Raw genomic sequence first — 24,221 nt, forward strand, 5'->3', positions numbered from 1 at the left:
TGACAACTGATACACCAGCGCACATTTCATTAAGGGATCGAGAGAAGGCTGTTCAAAGCGTGCCACATTAACCAGTCGCCAACTCGCCCACTCGCCAACTCACTCACTCATTCATTATTCAATCTTAATCGCCGGACAGCTCGAACATAATCCTGGCTGATTTTCTTACTTTGACATGTGATCAACTATTATGATAGGCAGGCAGCTTTAAATAGCCTTCTCATAAAATACGGAAAAGTAGTTAAAGTTTCTCTTAATTCATGATTTTTCATTGCTTAAAACCTTCTTTATTATTTGTATTTTTATAACTTGAACTTTCTTATAGTTTCTTTAGTTACAAAATGCAAAAAAATGTTATTTATTCTTTCTTGAACATTTTATTTCAAAATATAATAAGAGTATAAGTAAAAGTATTTCGTTGACTTACTATACTAATATTATTAGATGGAGGTATCTCTAGGCATATTCAACTCGCATTCAGCGCTCGTCACCTCAAAGCTCGGTCACATTGCGTATATCCACGGCCATTTCGACAATCGGCTCTTCCTCGTCCATGTTATCGATATCAGTGATTAATGGTGCATCCCCATTGTTTCTGCCGCTCGTCGATAGAGCCACCTTCTTTAGCTTGGCAAAGGTCTTCTGAAAACTGACCGCGTTCTCCATACTGGAGCCACTGGGTCGCTTCCAGCGATACACAACACTGCCCACAATGATGCACAGCAATATGGCCAGCATGAGTAGCCACAGGTATTGTGCAGCATTCATGCTGCTCCTTTTATCGCTGTGTCCTTCGATATCATCCGGACTCACCTGCCATTCAATGCGATGCGGATGTCCTAGAATTGGGTACAGGACTTTCCATTAATCGATATTTAATGTAGAATATATTTGTAAAGGTTAAGCATATCGGTTGTTAGTGTTGTTAGGAACAATACACTAATCAGTATCTCTAATGTCATGATAGGTAAGGAATATAAATTGCAATATCAGTGAGTGTATCTGCAGTACTAGTAGGAATTTTAAGTTTCTCAAATGTAGCCTAGTTAAACTAATAGTAATGCTCTATACAGAAAATACTTGTGCTGTTCCTTTACCGATATTGATAAGATGTATGCAGATGATCAGCATTATCTCAAGCTATATACAATTATAAGTCGATAGCTTTAACATTGTGATTGCTGTTGCTATCGATTGTTATCGTTTTCAAGAAAACGGATTAAGTTATCGATACAATGAAGTAAGCTTGAAAAGTATATTTACTACGAGAACTTATCTCCAAAATTTGAAGTTATAGCTAGGGAGATCGGCGAGTTTAGTTACAGGCAAAAGGATAGGGTCATATCGACGAGTCTTTTGATGGTAATCAGTAAGATATATATGCATATTATCTACTGTTGCACAACTTTATTACACACCTTTTAGCCCTTTTCCATTTATTCAGTGTATGAATAGTAATTTTGGAATAAAACCTGCTACTGTCGATATTCACTCAGATATTGCACTTCTATCGGAGTCATAATTCGATATATCATTAATCTATGCTGAGCTTACCTTTAGTTTCATGTGATTTGGCTGTGCTGGTGGTTGTTGTTGTTGTGTTTGATTTTCTTGTAGTTGTGCTGCGTTGTGTAGTTGTTGTTGTTGTTGTTGTTGTTGTTGTTTTTGCAGGTGTGGTTGCTCTTCTAGTTGTTGCTGTTGTAGTTGGCTTTGGTGTAGTCGTTGTTGTTGTAGTTGTGGTTGGCCTTGGTGTAGTGGTTGTAGTAGTTGTTGTTGGCCTTGGTGTAGTGGTTGTAGTAGTTGTTGTAGTTGTTGTTGGCCTTGGTGTAGTAGTTGTTGTAGTTGTAGTAGTTGTTGTTGGCCTTGGTGTAGTAGTTGTTGTAGTTGTAGTTGTTGTTGTTGTTGGTGTTGTATCCTTTTCGGTTGGCTCCATGATAACACAATACCAAAAATAGTCGAAACAGCAATTGTCCCCGCACTGCTCATCACAGCCGCATTCTTTGATCCATTTGCCATTGACCCTTTTCACATTCTCGGGTGGTGCAGGTTCGCCGCAACGCTGACTGCAGCTCAACGAGTCGTAGATGACTGGGTCGAGTGTCTCCATAGGCAGCATCTCTGTTGTGGTTGTGAATGCTCCACCGCCACACTCGTTGCCCGTCATCAGGCGCACATCATCGATGGCAATGTCACCAAGATGAGCGCTTCCATCGGTCGCCGTGATTACCACCTGAAAGTCCTCCGGCATTTCATCGATTCTAATGGTGTGCTCCAGCCAGTAATTGCCCTGGTTCCCAGAGATTTCGAACTTTTTGAACCTAAACACAGAAACCAAAAGAGAGACAGAGAGAGAGAGAGAGAGAGAGAGAAACATTGGTTTTAAAGTTACAATTGCTAATCGTGAAACTAAACAAAATATGGCTGGTTGTAGGAATTCACTTTTAGTCAATTTTCTAATTACTAAGTCACAATTTGTGCTGGCAGTTGTCGCAACATCCGCTTCACACATACTTTTGGCGTGACCGCCTCCACATTTGGTCCACGCTCGTCCTATGTGGTTTGACTGAGATGACCAGACTCTCCACACCCGAGCCATACATAAAGTAATGGAATCGAAAGCAGCAGGCTGTCTTCAGGCTCAGCTCACGTGGATAGATGGGCGATATGAGATGATGGGCACCCGTTGAAGATTCCATTGTCTCCATGAGCATATAGTGACCACCGTATGCATTTTGGAAAGTGTGATCGTGTCGTGGTCCCGTGCGATAAGACTGAAAGTGCGACACTGTCGCGACACGGCGCCAGGGCTGCCGTAAACTCCATTGTCGCGACCAACCGCACATATCCTCGGACTCGAAATCGCAGGCATGACTCTTTGTATAATTGCTGAGACGACAGACGCCCAACGTTCGATCCCAATTCTTGCCATTGCAGTAGGCCACCTCATGGCCGGCCACGACGAATCCGTCCTTGCACGTTAAAATCGCTTTAAGGCCGCTCTCAGTATCAATCTGGCCATTATCTGTTTTGCTCGGTGTGTTGCATCCCTTCACTGAATGTTTGTAACAATTAGAGACAGAGAAAATGTGAGTCATACTTGCAGCATAAGAGATATTGCGTCGTTGCCGCCTGGTACTTACTGGCACAAACTGGCATCTGGCCAATGATGCGTCTGTCGCCGCCGCAACGGAATGCCCTCTCGCCCATTAGCGTGTATTTGTTGTTGCAGGTGAAACGCATAAAGCCCCGAAAAGACAATGTGTTACCATTTTGAAAATCATCGGGCCTATTGCACCGAGCTTCCGCTGATCGCAGCTGAAGCAGCAGCAGCAGCAGCTGAAGTAGCAGGAACAGACCCAATCCGGAGTAGCCTCGACAGTTCTGCGACATTCTGAATGCGAAGTAAGACTGAGGCTAGTAATCGTTTTTAAGTTAGTCTGACCACTGACCACTGTATCTGACAACTCTCTCTCTCTCTCGTCGTTGCTGACTTGTCTGATAAGACAACTCTCCATCTCTCTCTCTCTCTCTCTCTGTCTCGCAACTGCGATCTTCATTCACCCACTCATTTTAGGAACATTTTGTTCGAAAACATATATATTTTATTAAATAACAGCTAACCATTTCTTTACATTGGTTTATTTTTATTTTAATTAAATTATATATTATATATTATTAAATTATATTATTATATATATGTAGGATATATCAAAATTGTGGTTATGTCACAGCAAAGCGAAACTCTCAGCACTCCAGTATTTCATACAAACAGCTCACATTTCTTATCACACAGTGACTCAAAGAAGTTTACACACGCTTCGTTTCGAGAAAGTGATTATTGTGTTATGTTGTATACTACTTGAGTCAACAACAACACTTTTATTTAAATTGTTAAATTGTGTATTTGTTTCTCTCCCTCAGGTTTAATGTCTATTGATATCCGATGCAATGCAATTATGCGCATCTCCTGTGAGTGCAACTAAATGGCAGCAGCTTTTTCCTGTCGTCTTGAATTATGGCCGTGTCCAGCTAAATAATTGCATTGCCCGGGGAAGCCCCTCACTCCACACTTTCCGCCCCACCCACTAAACTGCCCCGCATTGCATTGCTGTGATTTATGTTTACTTCCGTTTGGAGTCGCGCAACTATTCGCAATCACGACTGTGTCAACCCTCCGAGTATCCGTCCCCGTTACCCGTTACCCGTTCCCCGTTCCCATCCCGACCGTTCACTTTCCGCCGTGTTGAGATAATCAGTCAATATTGACAACTACTTATTGGCACTTCCGCACCAGACACGCCCCCAGCGTCGTTGGCACTGGCGACACGTGACCAGTCGTCGGTCCAAACCATACACTCAGAGAAAAATAATGAAGTTGGCAAAGCAAAACTAGAATAGACGCTTAACTCAAAGTTTTTCTTTTATATTATACATAATTCTCAGTAAGTATTATTGGTTATTTCTCCCTTCAGAATTGATTTACAGGCTGGAGTTATTTTGATGGTGTTCTCTGAGTGTAGTTACAGCTCCAGCAGGAGATCCGGGCCACGTGGCGATTACAATTCTCGTTTCCAGTGAAGTGAGATTCAGAGGCAGCCTGAAACTGTTCGCTTCGTTCATTTGCCACGCTTGCAATTCAAATTTCATTCATAATTACAATCGCGATTTGCTGAGGGTTGCTTTGCCGCATTTGGATTGCTTATCGCCATCGCCGCTTTCCGGCATTACTCCCGGCACAAAAATTTATGCAACGGGGCGTGTGTCGAGTCGTCAGTGTTCCCTGTAACCCACTCCCCTTAAGCTCCATCCACCCCTTCCGCCCTTGCACTGCTCCCTTTGCTACTGTTTAAACATTTGCTCATTATGATTATAACATTTATTAGCGCCGCTGGTTTTCAGCTTCAATATTTGCGCTCAAATTACGCAGTTGGGAAAAAAAAAAAAAATCTTTAACATTGCCTCGCCCAAAGTCTGATAAAAAAGAAAGGCCTGACAACGCGTATGCTGTGAGATTCACAGACCCCTATTCCCATTAACCTGCCTCGAGCCACCACAATTTGTTGCACTATACTTTTGTTGCCAGACAACCGACACTGTAAACCCAATCAGCGGCTGGGATTAGTCCCAGCACCGCACACAAATGAACAGCTGCTGTCAGAGCCACAGTATTCGACTCCAGGTCAAGTGCTGGCCTAATTGGCTTCGCTGTTACCATGACCAGCTCGGGGAATTCACCCAACAAATTGCACAGACTCGCAAACATTTTAACTATTTGCCAACATTTTATTCCAGTTCCATTTAAAAATCTGCAATTTTTACTTTAATGTTTATATATTGATAAGGCTCAGAATTCCACTGAAGTGCGCTTTCAATACTTTAAAGCATAACTTGTTCTTTATATTTAATCTAAACTCAACAAAAATGTACTGAATTTTATTGGATTGTTGACTAATAACAAAATGGTTTTAAGAATTTTTATCATGTTGCACATCCTGCAGATTGTACATATATTAATATATAATATATATATATTATATTCTGTTTTTTACGATAAGCTTTCTTCTATTATTTATGCTACATATATAATTAAGTCAATCAACAAAATTGTTGTATTGAAATAAATAAGTAGAATTAAGTTAATATTGATTTATTTCATATTAATTAACTGCATTATTTTATTTTTTCAATGCACTTATTTAAATTATTATAAAAGTATTTTCGTTTATAGCATATCTATTTTATCAAATTTTTAATCATTTTTAAACGATGCTTGAATGCGTGAAATATTTTCTCCTCCTTCTGGTTGATGCCATTTCTAATTCACTTTTAATAACTATTTTAACTGAATGCCCGTCTGTTGCTGTCGAAAGTTTCTCAAACTTTTGACTCGTCAGTTAATTGCTGCAGACACACACGTACTGCCCGAATGCGATTAATGAATGAATGAATGAATGCGCCCCAGTCGGAGTCCCCAGCTCAAGTTTAGCAAACGGCATACAAAGGTGCACACATATGTGCACACACACACACACTCGCACACTCGCACACACACACACTCGCACACACACACACACTTCCACAGACAAACAGACTTATTGGCAGACGGGAAACTTCAAAGATTACACTGATAATTAATAAAATTAAACAGAAAAGCACTCAACGCTGCCTCAGGCATGTCCACAGTTGAGCCCAGTCACAGTCACAGTCGCAGTCACAGTTTAGGTTGCATTCACAGTCACAGTGACAGACATGGAATAGAGACTGTCAGTTTTTGACAGATATATTAAGGTAGACTTAGTTATTTAAGTATTTTGTTAAGCTTTGACAATCTACAACTGCTGCACCAAATGATCCACTTTAAGACGGTTTTCCACTACCAATTCTTCATATTAAACGTAATCTGAGTAAAGTCAGATGTGGCAGTAAAATAGGCAACACTGTTTGACTGTTATGGCCGCAAGCGATTGAACCAAGGTTGGCTTTCTGTCTGTTAGTCTTTCGGTCAGCTTTCTGGTCGCATTAATTACAAACCAATGGTCGCAAAACTTGCACACAAGACGCGTTTGTTGGGTGTGTGAGTGTGTGTGTGGGTGTGTGTGGGTGTGTCTTACCTAATGGCAGCTGTTCCTATAAAGAGGCAGTTATTTAGTTTCGCATAGGTAAATTACTTGCTCGTATCTTTAATTTGTGTTAATTTATGAAACTCATTATGTGTGTGCCACGGGCCAAGTTGAAAGTTGTTGTGCGTGCCACACAGCCGTGGCGCAAACCGCAATAGAAATGTCCGCCCACCTGCCGCACCGCCTGTCAGCATCAACCACTCACTGCGCACCACTAGTGGCTAGCTGATCTCTTCAAAAAAGTTGGTATTGCTGCCGTCCAAAAGTTTTCGCGTAATTTCATTTAAAGTCCTCGAAAGTTGTTGTTTGCAACAACAAGAACAACAAGAACAAGAACAACCACAAAAAACAACAGCAAGTTGCAATTGTTTTGGCCTGGCTTAGCGTCGAGTTTTGTGGCACGACTACTTTCTCCCTCTCTGGCTGTGTGTGTGTGCGGCTCATTATGGTAGTGATTTTTAGCACGAGCCTCGCTTGCCTCTTCGAATTTTCACCTATACATAAATGTGGCATAAATCCAATTAGGCGGCACCGGCAGCACTTTAATTGACGTACCACACAATCCTCCGTCCCTCCCTCCAGCTTGCTACGTGTGTGTGGGCGTGCCACGTCTTCTGAATGGCAGTAAATGAATTGCATATGGGCTCGCTCTTGTTTCAACTCGCTGACATACGAATGAATGAATGAATGCGGCGCTGGGTCGTCAGGTCGACGGGTCAGCCATCCACAGATTGCACAAATTTCAGAAATTTCACAAATTTCTATATATATACATATATATATATATATATATATATGCATAACGGCCACTGGCCTAGTTCTGCGACATGTGGCATGGCCAAGCTGCTGCACTTTGAATTGGCGTCACGTTTTTCATTTACCATATAGTATTGGAGAGCTGTCTTCATTTTAAATATGCCAATATTTTGAGTTTGGTGTAGATATACAATACAGATATAACTATTATAAAATTGGGCGCAGTGTATTAAGCAGTCAAGAATATTTAGGTGCAACTTTCATATTTATTTCTATGTTCTTTTTTTTCCATGTGAAATTTGTGGCTGAACTTAAACTGTTTTTAACGAGTGTTAAAATTACAGCTGACGCATTTCCTTAAGTTATTTGTGGCACATGTGAAACTGTGATTAGTAATGAGAAATATTTAGATTAAAACTATCAAAAACAAAACAATTCATATAATGTGTGCAAGCGCATTAGTAAGCTGTGTGAACTGTTTTCCATCATTTGATTCTATATATAAATTTATTTATACATAAATATATAAATATAGTGAGCAGATTAAGCTTCTAATATTGGACAAGAAGTCATCAACAGTAAGTTGCTATATCATTTAGTGTTAATAACAAAGATCCGTCGGTTTCCTAAATTCATAATGCAATGGTCATACTATGATAGGCGTTCTTTCTTGTTATTTTTATGTACAGACTCACAGATGTATAGATGTATCCCAATAATATTAATATATAGATGTCATTGGCTTGTTTTTGGCGCTACTTACCAATCGACACTCGTAGATTTTTCAATGTGAGTTGTGTCAGCAGAACAGAATAAACAATAAGTTGCTTGCCTGATTGACATATTGTTCTTAGCTGGCAGATGTGTGTGTGTGTGTGTGTGTGTGTGTGTATACGTGTGTGTGTGTGTCTGTGTGTCTCCCATTAGGCCACACCTTTGAGTTAAGTAAAGAGATGCTTAATTTGTGGCATTATTAACTATGGCATAAGGAGTACTTGCTATATTCACAAGGCTAGCGTATAAAATCAAATATGAATTCCAATTATTATTATTACAATTGCTAGGGACCTGCCCGCCGCAAAAGGTAACTAAGCAAATTGCTGTACTTTACTAATTAGTATGTTCAGATATGTGTCACACAATCTATGTATGTACCTTAAAATTGCCATAATCAGAATAATAATAATAATAATCGATTTTATGCACTCAGCTTTGGTTGGTAGAAGGGACACTTGTCCTTGCACCTCGTGCTTCGTTTTGTCGTTGTTATCATGGTTGTTTTTGTTGTTGCTGCCTTGTCAGTGACGGCTGAGCACGGCATTAAATTAAAATGTCAAGTGTCGTGTTACTTCCGGGCGCTGCCAGGGCTGCTAGTGCTGTTGCCGGAGCTGCCACTTTGCCGAGTCAAATTGCATGCAATAAATTTGGTGCCAATCAAATGAGAACTGGCACATTATGCAACCAGCAGGTCTTCTTGCCGTTCTTCTTCTCTTTGTTTTCGACTGGCTTTATAAATGTCACGAATCACGCCTTCTCATTAAAATTCATTCCGAAATGTTTTAAGATCAAAATTAAACAATACATTTAATTGGGAATGTTCAAATCGTATATCTATATCCTGAACCCTAAGAAAATTGGTAAAAAAGGGTATAATGGAAGCATCTTCGACTCCATAATGTATATATATATATATATATATATATATATATATATATATATATATATATCAAATTTATTTCATTTTGCTTTTTTCCCACTAGCCAAATAAAAGAACGATTCCATTTTTTTTTTTGGAAATATATTTTTAATGGATTTTTGTTTTGTTTGTTGAAATTAAAAAATATGTGTGTTTTTACTTATTTACAAATAATAAGTAGATGTAGATGTATATGTTATGTGTATATATATATAATGTATGTATATCATCAGCTTAATGTGTATAATTTATTTATCATAAAGATTCTTGTCGCAGTTGGTTTCTGACATAATTTATTTATTTTATTTTTTTGTTCATTAACGAGATGTTTTCACTTGTGATGCAGTTTTTGTTGTTGTTGTTATTTTTATTATAATATTCTTTATTTTTAGTTTTGTTGTGGCATTTGCTTTTAAACATGTTTCGCTTAATTAATTAGCTTACTAGTTAAATTCTTGTTGAAATTGTTTAAAATTAACTACAATTTATATTTAAGTTTTTCTCTCTGCTGCTCGTTGCAACTTATTTACTTTGTATATCAAGTAAATATATACAAATTACACATGTATTTACATTTAATTCTTAGCTACAAAAACTTTTTACTCTCCCATTCGTCGTTCAACCATTCACTTTTGCATTTCATGTGCCAACGTCAAAAAGTTGCAAAAACAAACAACACAGAAAATAAATCGAACAACACGCGATTAAAAACAGTTATACAAAAATGTAATCACTAATTGTAATATGTATAAAAATATATTTATTTATAATTTAACATATATGTTAATAGACTTTTGTATTTTTAAAAAATTATGTTTAAAAATTTGTAATTTTAACAGAAAGCTCACAGAACACAAAACAAAATGAGTTTTAAATTTGAAATTTTGTTTTTAAATAATTTTTTAAATTAAATTAAAGTCGTCAAGCTGCACAGATGTTAGGTTATTTGCGTTTTTTTTTTCTTGTTCTATATAATTTTTGAATTATTTGTAATAATTTTTGTAAAGTTTTTGTTTCGTTTTATAATTTACTTAAAGCAACATTTTGTTTTAACTTTAGTTTATATATTATTACTTTTTTTTGTTGTTTTTTTTCGCAATTTTTATTTAAAAATTTAAAATTAATTGTAAAGTAAATAAAATTTAGTTGCTTTTTTTGTGGCAGGTCGTACTGTTTTTGTTTTTAATGTAATATTAATTATTACAATTGATTTCCTCTTCTTTTCAACTGAGACGTGTTTCGAGTTGCTTGAAGTAGGCAACAAAAATTAATTTTTCTTATTTAAGTATTTATTTTGCCTACTTTTGAGCGCTCGCAAGTCAAAGTCAAACAATTCGCGGCCACAATTCTTAAAGGATTAATTCTTATACGCTATGGTGAACGGTTTGCATCTGCCTTACGAAAAACACGTGTGAGATATATTCTTATTTTCCAATTTCTTTTTTTGTTTTTGAAATTTGCTCATTTCAACATTTGATGCCTTAAAATTTAAATTCTTTTTATATTCTTCTGTTTTGTTTTTTTGTTTTTTTGCGAATGCATGCGACTGGGACCTCATAGCATAGGTATTACTATACTTAACTGCTCTATATAAGTAAGTAGCTCGTATTTAACATTTAGTGCATGGTGTGTGTGAGTGTGTGGGAGACTGTGTGTGTGTGTGTGCCTGTGTGTGTCAACAAAGTGCTGCCACGGCCTTAACTAGAGCTGGTTATTCTTTTGATAATGAAAAGTCGATGCCTTAAATATCGTATATCGTATCATATCATATCATATATATCCACTTATCAATTCGTTGCCAATAAAACTCAACACACGTACCCTCAACTTATCGATATCATACTTGCTTATATAACAACAAAAATAATATATATGTTAAGCAAACATAAAAAAAAGTAAAAAATAAAATTCAAAATGGCCACTTCTCAAATTGAGTAAAAACATAAAAAGAAAAACTTGAGATTTCGTTGTAATGCTGAATGGAGAGTTTTCTTTTCGTTTTCGTTTCTGTTTTTTGTTTTTGTTTTTTCTTCTTGTATGTATGATGATGTATGATGCATGATGAGCAGGTTGTGTGTGTGGTGTGTGTGTGTTTGTGGGAGTTTGTTGTAGAGTTAAGAGTGCCTGTTTGTTGTTGTTGTTGCTGTTGTTAATTGTTCCTTTTTTTGTGTGTGTATTTATTCGACTGGCTTAGACAATAATTTCGCGTATGACACGACGATTTCGGGCATTCGGCGTTGTCGAATATTCACCCTCGAAACTGTCATCGTAGCTGAGGGACATATGCTGCTGTGGCGGCAGGACCTCGTCCTGTTCCATGTGCTCCATGTTGTAGGGATTGGGCAGACCGCTTACGTCGTGATATGGTGAATCTGCAAACGAAAATTAAGTTTCAAATTAGTTTCAAACAAACTCGACAAAAAAAAAGAAACTTGAGAATCATGCACAAACAATTAAAAACACAAGCCAAAACAAACAAACGAAAAAAATACCTCCAAAAAACCAAAATGCTAATCAAAAACTGTATTTTTTTCGTTGTTGTTGGCTATTAAAAAACAAACACACGATGAACTCAAATGTGGGCGGCTGTAAGCAGTGTGGGCGTGTCTGTGTTTTTTTGCGCAAAAACAAAAAACTTCCAACAAGCAAAAAATGAAAGTTAAAAACCAAAAAAAAAAAAAAAAAAAAGAAAGGGCACATTTTTTTGTTGGTTGCAACTCAAAATTTTTAACGATCATCATAGGCATCATTGAGCAAGGATTCGGAGTTTGGCGTATCCTCGGCATTAACTTACTTCAGCTTGCGCGCTCCGTTAGAGCGTAACATCCTGAATAATGTCCGCTGTGCGTTGTTGAATTTTTGCAAATGTTATTATTTTTAAAATGTTTTTTTTGTTTTGTTTTATGTTATGTGAGATAGGCAAAGACATGTGTGTGTTGCGAGAGAGAGAGAGAGAGAGAGAAAGCCAGAAATGGTTAGCGAAATTCGTTCGATTTGCATAGCTTAAGTTAACGTCTAAAAAGGCAGCTGAATGCATGAGTGCGTACAGACTACAGACTTGTCTACAAATGCGAGTATTTGGCCTAAAATGAGTTCACACACACACACACACACACACCCACATACATACATACTTATACAGGCATTTCATACATAATACAGATTGTATATTGGGAATTTAATGATATATTTATATTTCTATATGCAACATAATATTAATACTCAAATGCTATCTACTATCAGCTATTAATGGATTACCCGCTCAACAATCAATTGCCAAAAGAGCCTTAAGCGATTGCCAAATAATTGAATTAAAGTCTGAATTCTCTGTCACAAGGACTAATCCAGTTGATGGACTTTAAATGGTTATTTTCTGGTGTGCATTTTGCATAAGCAGCTTTTGCACTTTGGCATCTTTTTTGCCGGTCGCTCGTTTGCTGTGGAATTGCAGCTTAAAATTGTCAGCTGGTTGCCTTTTGCAGTTACAGCTGTTGTTTTGCATGTTGCTTGTTGTTTGGGGGCCACAATTCTTTTAATTTGCCAGTTGGCTGAGTCCTTGCAATGCCAGCTTTTGTCACTAACGAGCCGCGCTTGTTAAAAAATTAATTACAATTCGGGTTGTTGCAAAATTGCAATTGAATGTAAACATTGCAGCAGTGCACTGCAACATTTGCAACACAACTCAGCAGCCTGCCTGACTGCCGCGGCTCAAAGTGAAAATTTACTATCCTCCTTGGGGGTTGTGATGGAGTCTAAAAGTGCAGCTGCCACTCACGCCTGCTGGCTATTAACCATCCGCAGGATGACGGATCAGGATCAGGACGAGCCCAATCTGGCACATGAGTGTAAACACACAATTTTAAATTTGAATCACAGACTGGCCGAGTGACCCAGCGACATCTTTGTCTACAAATTGTTGCATATATTGAAGCGCAGCTGTTTAAAATTCTTGCCACTGCAAAATGCAAATCCCCGTCACAAAAGAGAGGAGCAGACAAAAAAACGAAGCATGCCAAAAAAAAGCAGTGAAGGATTTGAGGCGCCGTGTTTGCATTGTAAGCCAAAATCGTTGGAAAATTTATTGCACATTTGAATTTCAAAATCGAAATCGCCGCATTGGAAAAATGTCTTTTTCGTCTTTTTCCTTTCTAATTCACTGCTTGACTTGTTGGCCAAATACCAATGTGTTTTGGCCTCAGCAGCGTACCGTTTGATTTTTTTTTTTTTTTTTTTGTTTTTTTGTTTGCCAGCACTCAAATGGCGCATACAAATATAAAACGGTAAATCCTTTTTAACAACTGCTCTTTAACATGCCCAGTCCCCTTTCAATGCTTGTGCGGCGTGCGAAAATTTCTAAGCGCGTTTGCCGCCCATTCTACGCTCTTTGGGCTCTTTGGGCATCTGCATAAACTTGACCCAAAAATAAGGAAAGCCAACCAAAAAAAAAAAAGAAAAGCTGGCAAAGGAATGCTCGAAGGCAGCCTGGCAAAAAGTCAGCCAAAAAAGTGAATCCGCTTTTCTTTTCAATGTTTTTATTTTCTTTTGCTTCATTTTTTTATCTTTTTCTTTTAGATTTTCTTTAGATTTTTCAACTCTTTGGGATTTCCCTTCTTTTTTTGCTCTCTCGCTTTTTCTATCGTATTTTATGGCCAATACGTGAGCCGTGCGTATTATGCGCATAACTTTATGCATGCCACGCCTACACACAACACACACAACTCACACACAGGCAGAAAAACATACACATTGAGGTGGGTTTTTGCCGTATTTTTGTTGGCTGCTGTTTTTCCCTCCTTTTTTTTGTTGGTGCTTACTAGTTTTGCTATCATTCAATTTGCACAGTTCTTGGGCTCAGGCTCTGAGAATCGAATCGACTTGAAACAACTTAATCGTTTTTGCGTTAAGCAGACGGGTTTCTACTTGCTGAATACCCTGTAGAGTACGACAAATGGTATATGATCTGCTTGAACATTGGTTTCTTTAAGCTAACAAACACGAACTTATCAGCTAAGGCAATATGTATATTTTATAAGCCATGTCAACTATAGAACAACTTTCAGTTAACGTATTTTAGATACAACATTTATGGCATTTCTCTACTTAGTCAAAGTAAAGGATATCTTTTCAATGTAGAACACTCTCTCACTTAAAAAATCCAGACTTGCTGCAAATGTGTGTGTTATTTATTTCTCTGGTTTTTTTGTTGTTGCTGTTTTTCTGTTAGCCCTTTCATGCAAATTTGTGGGCCCAAAGGAAGAGACTGGCTATGTTTCTATTATTGTTGGCCAGGCTCCCTTTTTCTGGGCGCTTAGCCCGTAATAAGCCACTTTTCTTTTTTAAATTTCACCAAAAACTGTCGAAAGTAAACAAATTGCAGTCGAGTTTATCCATAAGACAAATACACACACGGCCAAAGCAGTCGCTTATCATTGTTGCCCCGCCCACCTTCTTTTTTGTTGCTCGCAAATCCACTTAGTGTGTGTTTAGTGCTTTTGGGCTGCGAGTTGAAATCCAGCTTGCTTTGCTCGACTCATGACTCTCGCTAAATCATGATTTATGCGGCCTGGCGCAGGATACCCGTGTGAAAACTAGGAAAATGGGAAAGCGATGATTTTTATATGGGTTTGAATAAGTTGTGCCTCATTCGAAGATTGTATTTATTAGCTGGGCAACTGCACTATTTTATGTACTACTATCAGTTGCATAACTTTAACTTGAAACTGCCTTTATTTCAGCTCATAAACTCAAAGAGCTATTCCAACGGTCGTTGGACAAGATTACAGGCAAAGAAGTTGTCTTCCTGTCTGCTTTATTATGCTGATATGATGATTTAAAAGTTTCAACTTTCTTCGATCAACTATTTAATAAGATGTAGCTATAGTTATAGTTTTCCCAAGAGATTCAATCACTTCACAAGCGTCATCATTTTGCCATGATAGTCATTTGAAAGCTTTAGAGTTGGCCAACAAAGCTTGACTGAATCTTCAAATTGCTATCCTTTTTATCGCTATGCAAATCCTGTTTTTTGTAAATGCTCGATTACAGAAAAAGAGTGTGTGTTTGCTGTGCTGTGTGTGTGTGCTGTAATAATAATCTGCAAGTGTGTTTTTATATTAAAATATTGGTATTTTTGTATCTTTTGTTGTTATTGAGAACTTGAGCAAAGTGTTGGCTTACATCCAATTACCAGAGCATGTAAGGTTTTTTAACGTAGTTACTTTGAAGAAAATATATATATATTTTTTATATTTTATGCAAACTAGTGTGCAAATTACAATTTGAAGGCTGCAATCAACGCTCCCAATTTAAGATTGATTTAACAATGGTTTTTAAGAATTACAATTTGATATAATTGGTCTCTTGGTAAAAGTAATAAAATTACAAGTGAAATATTTGAGTTTCACATATTTGAAATTGATATCATTTCTATTTGCACGCTTTAAATTGTTTGCCCATTTTCCATAGAGTTTTCTCTTTGCGCACATCTTTCTTTAACTTTAAGCAGCAAAAATACTCGTTATCCTTTTGATCATCCTTCATCTCTCTGCTTTTCACACTTGTTATCTGGCTCGCTTTTTTGCTCATCCTCCCACTTGCACTCGCGCTTGTGCTTCGCTGATTTAATGATGAATTAAGCTTCATGTGCGAAAATGCGCCAGCAACTGACACAAGAGTCTGCATAATCAATCAGTTCTGCACCCACAAACACACACACAACACCCATCACCCAGGAACAACCCCATGCCACCATTTAACCGCAAAAAGCGAAAAGAAGAGAAAAAAAAAATGTAAACCAAAAATGGTTAAATTTTTTTTTTTTGTTGCTAACGCAGCATTTGCTGCCGCAACTTCCTTCCTTCCGGCTAACCTTCAGTTCATCAGTCCCTTCTTGCTGCTGCTGCTGCCTTCCCCCATCGTCAGCCCACTGTTGCAACAGCAGCATCTGCACAAAAGTCAGCTCAGCTCAGCTGCAGCTTCAGTTTTGGCAAGTGTAAAAGCTTTTAAACATGTTGCCACTCACTCACTCACACACACACGCACACATATGTATATTTATATGTATATATGAAGAGATAGTCACACACAGCTGTGCATAAGCTAACGCATCAGTGTAATGAAGATGTATTTGCATACTGTAGCACTGTCAATGTCTGCAGCTACCCCTTTTTGTTACACCCACTCCCTGTACTCGTGCTGAGCATAGTTTCTGTTTTTAGTTGCTTTGCTTTTAACGTGACTCGTGGGACACATTTTAATGCCCTTGCATGCAAAGTCTTGTAAAAATACTCTTTCAGTTTATCTATATTTTTTGATCAGCATCAACTGCATATAATATCTGTTCATATGTATTTTTTGTTTTCCAACTTATTCCCAGTAAACTCATAATAATTTCTTAAATTTCAACAGCTTTCGACTATTGCTATTTTATAACGAACTCAATTCATCAATTAATTAAATTGAAATGTGCAAGTTGAGCTAAGACTTGCGGCAAGCGTATGTAAAATTCTGTGTGCCACAAAAATATTGCTGCATTTTATTGACATGCATGTGTTATGTGTACATCTGTATATATAAATATATATATATTTATGTATATATATATATATATGTGTGTGTGTGTAGATGTATCTGTGCACAACTGGGATGCTTATATGGCAGTTTGACATTTGCGAGTGCTTTTTATTATAGTTGCTGTTGTAGTTGTTGTTGTTGTTGTTGCTGGTTGCGCATTTCTTAGTTTGGCGCACAAAAATGTTTGCGCGTAACCGCCGAGTGGAGGGGGGAGGCTGTCGTGGGGGCGTGGTCAGTGTTTTGTTATGCAACAGCAGCGGCAGCCGCAAAATTGTAGTATTTGTGTTACGCTTTTGCATTTTATACACACGCACGACCGCACACACACACACACACACACACACACACACGCACACACACAGACACACACCCTATAAAAATACACACGCATTACGAATAACACAATTTCAAGCGTGGACTCCAGGCCAACAACAACAGCAACAACAGCAACAAGAACAGCAGCAACAATAAGCTCCACATTCTGTTTTGAGTCCTGTTCTGTCATGCCACAACGACGCCGGGCAATAAAAACCCGCAACGTAACAAAACAGAGTAAAAAAAAAAACAGGAATTTTTATATATTTTTTTCGGGTGTGCTCGCTCATAAACCGTAAAGATAACACAAATACAGCACACACGCGGCTAACACAAAAACACTCACTCACACTCACTCACACACACTCACATACACACACACACACGTACACACAATAAGCCGCATAGTTGTTACCAGAAGCAGCAATGGCCACAGCAACATTTGGCCAGAGCAACATCATCACGCATACGCCCCGTGGCCGTCTGATTGCAGTCAGTTCGTTTGGTCGTTGCCCGCTCAATTCGATACCCTGTACTAACCGACAAACCTAATGGGTATATTTATCCAAGATTTATATTTGGTTTATATACGTATTTCTATAAACTAAATGCTGACTTTCCTTTGAAAATGTTTCTTTCAGTGTTTGTTTAGAGTCCATAGTAACATCTTTGACACGCTTCCATTTCAATTCCATTTGATTATATTTGATATGAAGGCATTTCTATTCTTTACAACTTTCTAGGCTATGTGTTAGTTGGGCAGCATTCATAATTTATTCAGTTATTTTAGCCTGAACATTTTGGTTTCTCGCTGCTTATTCTTTTTTTTATTATTTAATATTTTAAAACACTTGCGGTGTTATTGGCATTATAACAAACAGGAAAACCCACACACACACACCCACACACGCACCCACACACGCACACACCCATACCCACACGCCAAAGGGCTTCTCACATTTGGTGCTGTGTTTGTTGTTGTTGTTTGCTTCGCTGAACTTTAAGCAAAAGTTGGCAAAGACTTTAAGCCGAGAAACCATCAGATGTGCGCCAGACAGAAGAAAAGCAGCAGCGGCAGCAGGCAAAGAACCTCAAGCGAACCCATCACAAAAGCCTATCGCAGTGGCGCACTTGTGGCATGCTGAAGAAGGTGTCGACTGGACACACACACACACACACACACACACACATAATTAGCATGAGGCACAGTTCAGTACGGCTCTCGACGTCTCTGATATCCGAGTGCTTAACTTGTCATAACTGAAAGTCCAAGTCCAAAACACACACACACACCCAACAACAGCAGCAGCAGCAGCAGCAGTGGAGCTAAGTTTTGACAGCCGACCCTTTAGCAGTTACTCTCCCTGGGAAACGCACTCCGCCCCTACACTCCCCTCAGCTACCCCTTATGTTTTTAATGTCGTGTTTGCCTTAAAGTTGGTAACTTTGAAAAACAGTTGGTAGATAGCCAGGACCCGACAGGACTGGTGCTTAATGTGTCATAAGTAGAACTCACAGCGATGAAAGTTGTCAGATTTACTTGATACTACTCCCTGCGAGCCATATTTTTTCATGTGGCTTACTTCATCTTGACAGTTTTTGCATTTTATACTTTTAGAACGGTTCTCTTTGCTCGTTTTGGGATTAGAGGCAGATCTGTTGGCTTACATCTGATCATGGACTAAGCAAATGTTTTGCGAAACAAATAGATTGCTATTTTACACACTCTGCTCTCAACTGGACATCATCTTTCAGCTTCTTTAAGCTCAATTAATATTTAAGCTTAACTCTTTCATTTTCGCTTCATTCAACCTAACCTCACTTATCGAACTTTCAACATGTAATCGTTAATCGATAACAAGACTCACCTAAATGCTGATCGACACGCTTCTTGGGCTTCTGTACAGATGCATAGGGATCACTGCAGTAGTCCTGCCGGGACGGATTTTGACTGTTGCGCATATTGTGATACTCATCGCCCACTTGGCTGGGCGTGGCTGTCAAATGGGGATAGGGGGCGTAATCATCCACAGCCCCATAGCCGCCATGTGTGAGCGGATCGTAACCATAGGTCGGCTGCTGTTCCACATACTGATTGTGTGGCGCCTGCACCAAGGTCTGTTGATTGCCCACCGCAGCCGCGGACATTTTCACCTGCCACAGCGAGTCCTGCGAGTTGACGCTGCCGCCATTGTTCGAATTCGAATAATTGTTCTCCATGTAGCCCATGTTGACCCCTGCAATGAGAGCAAAAAACACAATGCAAACATAAAATAAGTAATTGAAATGAGAGCGCTATGGAATAAAAATAATATTCGAGTTCGAGCTCGAACAAGTGTCGCATAAATCAGCGAAATCGACGCATAATTCACATGAGGACATTTTGGCTGACAGACACGATAGATGGCTGGCGCCTGGCCAAAAAAAAAATAATAAAAAAAAAACAGAAGAGCTCTTAATGAATAATATGCAAAGCAATCCAAACCCGAGCAGAAAAAATTGCGACGTATAGAAAAAGTTGGTAGTTTTTACAGCGCTTCATTGAGTAGCACATAAAAATGACAGCAATAAATGCGTGCAGTGGAAATGATTTTATTAACTGGGCAAATTCAACAAGGCGTAATTAATAGTTTGGCATATAATAATAATATTGCGCATACGCCACTTAAAACCTACGCCAAGAATGCCATCGTAAATCTGACAAATCTATGTCGAGTCTCTTGACAACTTTCTCTTAACTCAGTTGCCTCGTTTCTACTACGTTTTTTTTGCACTACGAGTGTGTGTGTGTGTGTGTTTGAGTGAAAGTTTGTTGACAAATTTTTTTACGAGCTACGCGAAAAAATATATGCGAGTATCAAAGCTGAAGTAGCTTAAGGGATGGCTGTTGTGGCGTTGGCGGGGGGTGGTTGCGCGGGGAAATGGTTGTCATTGTGTCCTTGTGGTGCTTGTTACGCGCCAGAACAAAGGCGTTGACAAGCAGTGCGCCTTGTTAAAGGACTTGGCTGGCTGCCTCACTGACTGCCTGCCCGCCTGACTGGGTGCCTTTTTCTTCGATGTCCTTTCATCCTGTGAGCTGCTTGTTACTTGACTCGGTTTTGTGTTGTGCGTGCGCGCCTTTGTTGCTCGCATTTATTATTATTTTTATATCGTGATAAATCACTCATAAATATTAAACGCACGCTTGCCGAAAACAACAAAAGTACAGCCAGCAACAAAGTTTTTGAATTTTGAGTCGCAGCAAAGCGAATAACTGGCGACGGCCCGCCTCGAAAAACGCTTTCGCCAGCAATACGCTTAAGTGTCCTTTATTTTGCAATTGGGAATATGTTCCACTTAGATTTTGTTGGGCCTATTAAAGCCAACTACAAGTTAAATGAAGTTTGGAGACAATGTTTGAATTTCTTATATGTTTTTAATTGTGTTAAATTCTTTAAGCGCATTCACAAAGAAATGTCGCATTTCGCCTCGATTTCAACATGAACATATATTTATATTTTATACATAAGGAGCCTAAGACGAATGGCACACGGAATTTACTTTAATCAAATTTATTTCAAGTTGTACAAATTTAACTATGAAACGCTGTTATAAATTATATTTTTTATTATTAGTAATAAATCTTTCTGCCATAATCTCTAGCATGAATCTGAATGGGAAACGTTTTGAGCGGAGCTTCAACTGTTTATAAAGAAAGCAATCTTTTGATCAAAACTTTAGGCATAAAACTTGAAAATTAAGACAACTTTTCTTATCTGTTGAAATCTGTTTATTTTATTTTATTTATTTATTTTTGTTTCATTGGTGAAATGCAAGCGAAATCGAATTGTGTTCGTGTTAACTGCAGTCGTGTGCCATAATTTAACGACAATTTGTGTTTGGCCAAAAGCGGAAAATCTATGGCGCTATGAACTGTGCTCAACTCTGTTCCATTGCCAGGCTGTTCCACATTTCGTGTGCCATTTTCAGCCTGTTCGCATTGCGTGTTTCCGTTCGTTTGCCATTCGTTTTTATGGGACATGGTGGGCGTGATAATTTTTATGATTAGCCATAAAACTAAAAACAGTAATAATATTAACTTCATTTTCATTTCCATTTTCATGCCCCCTTCATGCCCACTCCCCTGAGCATATTTCCATTTGTAATTTTATGCGATATTCTCGTTCGTGTTTTATAAGCAATGAGCCAACTCTAAGAAACCGAAACAGTAACGGAGAAAAAAGAATAAGGAAAATAATAAACTTTTCAATTTGATAAGCATCAAATCTGTTCGGTCTCAACTTTTGATTGCTCAAGTTTTTGTATCTGTCTGTCTGACTGTCTGTCTGTCTGTCTGCCTGTCGGAGAAAATGGGCGACGGACAAAAATATTTGTGGACCATCGCTACAAATACACACACAAAATAACAAATACCCAAAAGCTCTCTCTCTCTCTCTCCCTCTCTCCCTCTCTCTGTTGCTTTGTATACAGGAATTTTAATGCATTTCCATTCGTTATGCAACAGTGGCAGGGGGCAGGCACACAATTTGTGTTGTGGGTGGAGGGAGGCTTCTACTTTTCCTCGATGCGCAATTAAAGTTTGGTCCCCAAAAACTTTTCACATTGATTTGTGCAAATAACTGTTTCTGCGGCATAGTTTAGTAAGCATGATCACGCATCATAAATGGGGAATGGAGGCTTATTAATTTTGCACAAGCTGCTCAAGTGCTGTGCTTTTTTCGTTGCTGTATACTGTCGACTGGCAACAATTCTGTGCACGTTAAGGACTCTTGGCCAAGTGGCAAAGTTGCAAGGCGTATCCATAAAAACCATCAAACTAGAAACTCTTGGCTCTAATTCACTCTCGTGGCAAAAGTTTTCAACCGGAAGCGCTTATAATTATGCAACATTTTTGTGCAGCAGCAGTAGCAGCAGCAGCAACAACCGCACAACAAAAACAGTTTCAAATGCCATTAACGGTTAACTAAACGACACCAGACACTTACAAAGAGTGAGACAGAGACAGATAAGGAGACAGATAGAGAGAGAGAGAGAGAGAAAGAGGGGGCGGTTGTGGATGAAGAGTTGTCCAAAGTTGGCTAGGTGGCACCTCAAGCGCACACGGTGTTAATGGCGCCACACGCCACAACTAACCTCAGCTTACACCGTTAAGCTCCCTCAACTTAAGGATGCTCCTTCTTTGGTCCTGTGGCGACCTTTGCTTTGCTCCTTGTTGCACTTTTAATTAGCGACGCGACACAGCCTGCTCGCCATTTGCCCCAAATGCGCTTAAATGCCAAGAGTGAATCAGAGTGTGGAGGCAGAGAGAGATGGAGAACAGGCTCTGGAGTTTTCGAGCAACAGCAACAGCAGCAGCAGCAGCAGCCACTTGTCCTCGCTACCTGGTCCTGACACACACCAACCCCGCTCCTTATTGCCTACCAGCCAACCTGCCTGCCTGGCTGCTGAGTTCCTGTACTTTCGCCTTGTTGCCAGTTTCGGCTGCTGCTGGCGGCCTTTTAGTTATTGCAAGCCCAAAAAAAAATAAATAAAAATAGAAACTACAAGTAGTGGAAAAGTTTTGCAGGCAAGCTGCATTTTTGTGTGTGCTATCGCTGATGCTACTGCTGCTTTGCCTGCTAGTTTTCCCCAAGTAGAACTTTCGCTATGCGCTTCGCATCCTGGTCCAGCAATATTCTTCATGTTAAATCCGTACACACAATAACAAGTATACGCGCTGTGCTCCTCGTGCAGCACACATAACGAGGTCAAGTTGAGCCGAAAGTTTTGCATAGAATCTTACAACTTTTTGCGCGCACACAAATTCATAATAAAAGATTATCAAATGCACTTGTAATAAAGTTGGCTTTCGCTATAATACAAAAGTTTCTTAAGCCATAATGAACACTACAACGAATTATTCTATACAGAAATACTTATGCTTCAAAGTCAACTGGTGAAAGTTGTTTGAGTTGAAGTTTGGAAAAAAAAAGTCAAATTTTTTTAAAAAGAATTTTGCTTCAATTACCCGAAATATTCTTTAAAAGTCATAAGAATGAAATCTAACACTTCCTAGAATTATGTATTTGTTGCAGCTTACAAGTATTTAAAGATACATTTTCAAGCAAAATTGAAATCAAGTTTAATTAAAAGTGAAACCCAATTAATTTTAGTAAATGGCTTTGTTGCTTAGTTTCCATATTTTGAAGCTGAAAAGTCAGGGTTGCCTCTAATTTATTCCAATCTGTCTGTACCCTGCTCATAAATAGTTTTCCATTCTGAGCTTGTCAGATTTGTCGACCATTTTTATCAAACCTTGTTTCACCTGGCAGTGAAGTAACCCAAGAAACAATGTAAATTTGCTGATGGAAAATAAATACATTTTAAATGGGACGAATCAATGCTGTTGCTGCTGTAAACAGCAAATCCCAAATTCTGAGAAAACTAAAAGGGCAACACACATATGAGACCTTAATTTGGACTCAATGACAGCATTCACAAGCCTTTAAATTTCATTGCCTCAAGCAAACCAAGGAACAAGTTTACTTTTTGTTATAAATATTTGCTTGGAAAAGCGTTTAAACTCGAAATTCCGCAGAATCTGGCCAGTTGCTGGGACATGCTGGACTCAGTATGGGAGAGGAGGGGAGACGGTTCAGTTACGCCTACGGCTAGACGGGGGAGCAACAATAACAACAAATCTAACAACAATGATGTAGTCTAGAGGACATGTACTCCAAAAAACCAAATAAATGCAAACAAATGTCGTGTTGTCGTCGGCAGACTTCCCCTTGTTTCTCCCAGCCCCTGCTGTACAAAAAGTCAGCCAAGTAAACAACACACAAGCCAAACCAAAAACTAAAAAAAAAAAAAGAAAAGAAAGAAAGAAAAAAAAGCTTGGAGAAAAAATCTTTAGCGCGCTGAAAATTTATGCGCTAAATAAATAAAGCCATGAACTCTCGATGCTACAAATGTTGTCTGGCTTGTTTGTGTTTCAAGTATGTCTGTCTGTCTGCCTGCCTGTGTGTGTGTGTGTGTTGTGTGTCTGGTTCAAAATGCAGCTATGGCCCGCAACGCAAACAGCCGCAAAAATAGTTTTGTGCCCCTCCTTCAACCGCCAAACCACAGAGTATCCCGCGCGCCCCACGATGCGAACAACATTTTCTGTTTGCTGCTGTTGCATGCAACAGCAGCCTTTTAGGCGTTTGTTCAACATGTTTGTCTTGTAGTTGTTGCTGTTGTTGTTGCTGCAGCCTTGGCCAGCTGACCGCACCATTCAATGA

General features: G+C 38.8%; 2 protein-coding genes across 2 annotated transcripts in view; both read right to left on the bottom strand.

Annotated features, from left to right (window-relative positions):
* Window positions 1-352: 352 nt before the first annotated feature.
* On the bottom strand, window positions 353-3,404 carry LOC6562438. Its single transcript, XM_001989059.2, has 4 exons — window positions 3,141-3,404; window positions 2,512-3,052; window positions 1,555-2,318; window positions 353-839 (listed from the first exon to the last, which is right to left on the bottom strand). Exons 1-4 carry the CDS (start codon window positions 3,388-3,390, stop codon window positions 493-495), a joined length of 1,902 nt encoding a protein of 633 aa, XP_001989095.1. The 5' UTR covers window positions 3,391-3,404; the 3' UTR covers window positions 353-492.
* A 7,588-nt stretch (window positions 3,405-10,992) lies between these two features.
* Window positions 10,993-24,221, bottom strand: part of LOC6562437 (hemicentin-2) — a 128,178-nt gene continuing 114,949 nt past the window's right edge. The window contains exons 8-9 of the mRNA XM_043214726.1: window positions 18,828-19,196; window positions 10,993-11,444 (exon numbers count right to left, since the gene is read on the bottom strand). Of these exons, the coding sequence (XP_043070661.1) occupies window positions 11,263-11,444; window positions 18,828-19,196 (551 nt within the window). The 3' untranslated portion in view covers window positions 10,993-11,262. The remainder of the gene's footprint in view (window positions 11,445-18,827; window positions 19,197-24,221) is intronic.

This window comes from Drosophila grimshawi, unplaced genomic scaffold (assembly GCF_018153295.1).
Source record: "Drosophila grimshawi isolate 15287-2541.00 unplaced genomic scaffold, ASM1815329v1 contig_1377, whole genome shotgun sequence".
Taxonomy (NCBI): Eukaryota; Metazoa; Arthropoda; class Insecta; order Diptera; family Drosophilidae; genus Drosophila; species Drosophila grimshawi.

Coding starts and splice junctions, on each gene's coding strand:
- LOC6562438 (XM_001989059.2), bottom strand. CDS start 3,390: ATGTCGCAGAACTGTCGAGGCTACTCCGGATTGGGTCTGTTCCTGCTA. Junction 3,053..3,140: donor CCAGATGCCAGTTTGTGCCA/GTAAGTACCAGG, acceptor ACAAACATTCAG/TGAAGGGATGCAACACACCG. Junction 840..1,554: donor CAAATCACATGAAACTAAAG/GTAAGCTCAGCA, acceptor ACCCAATTCTAG/GACATCCGCATCGCATTGAA.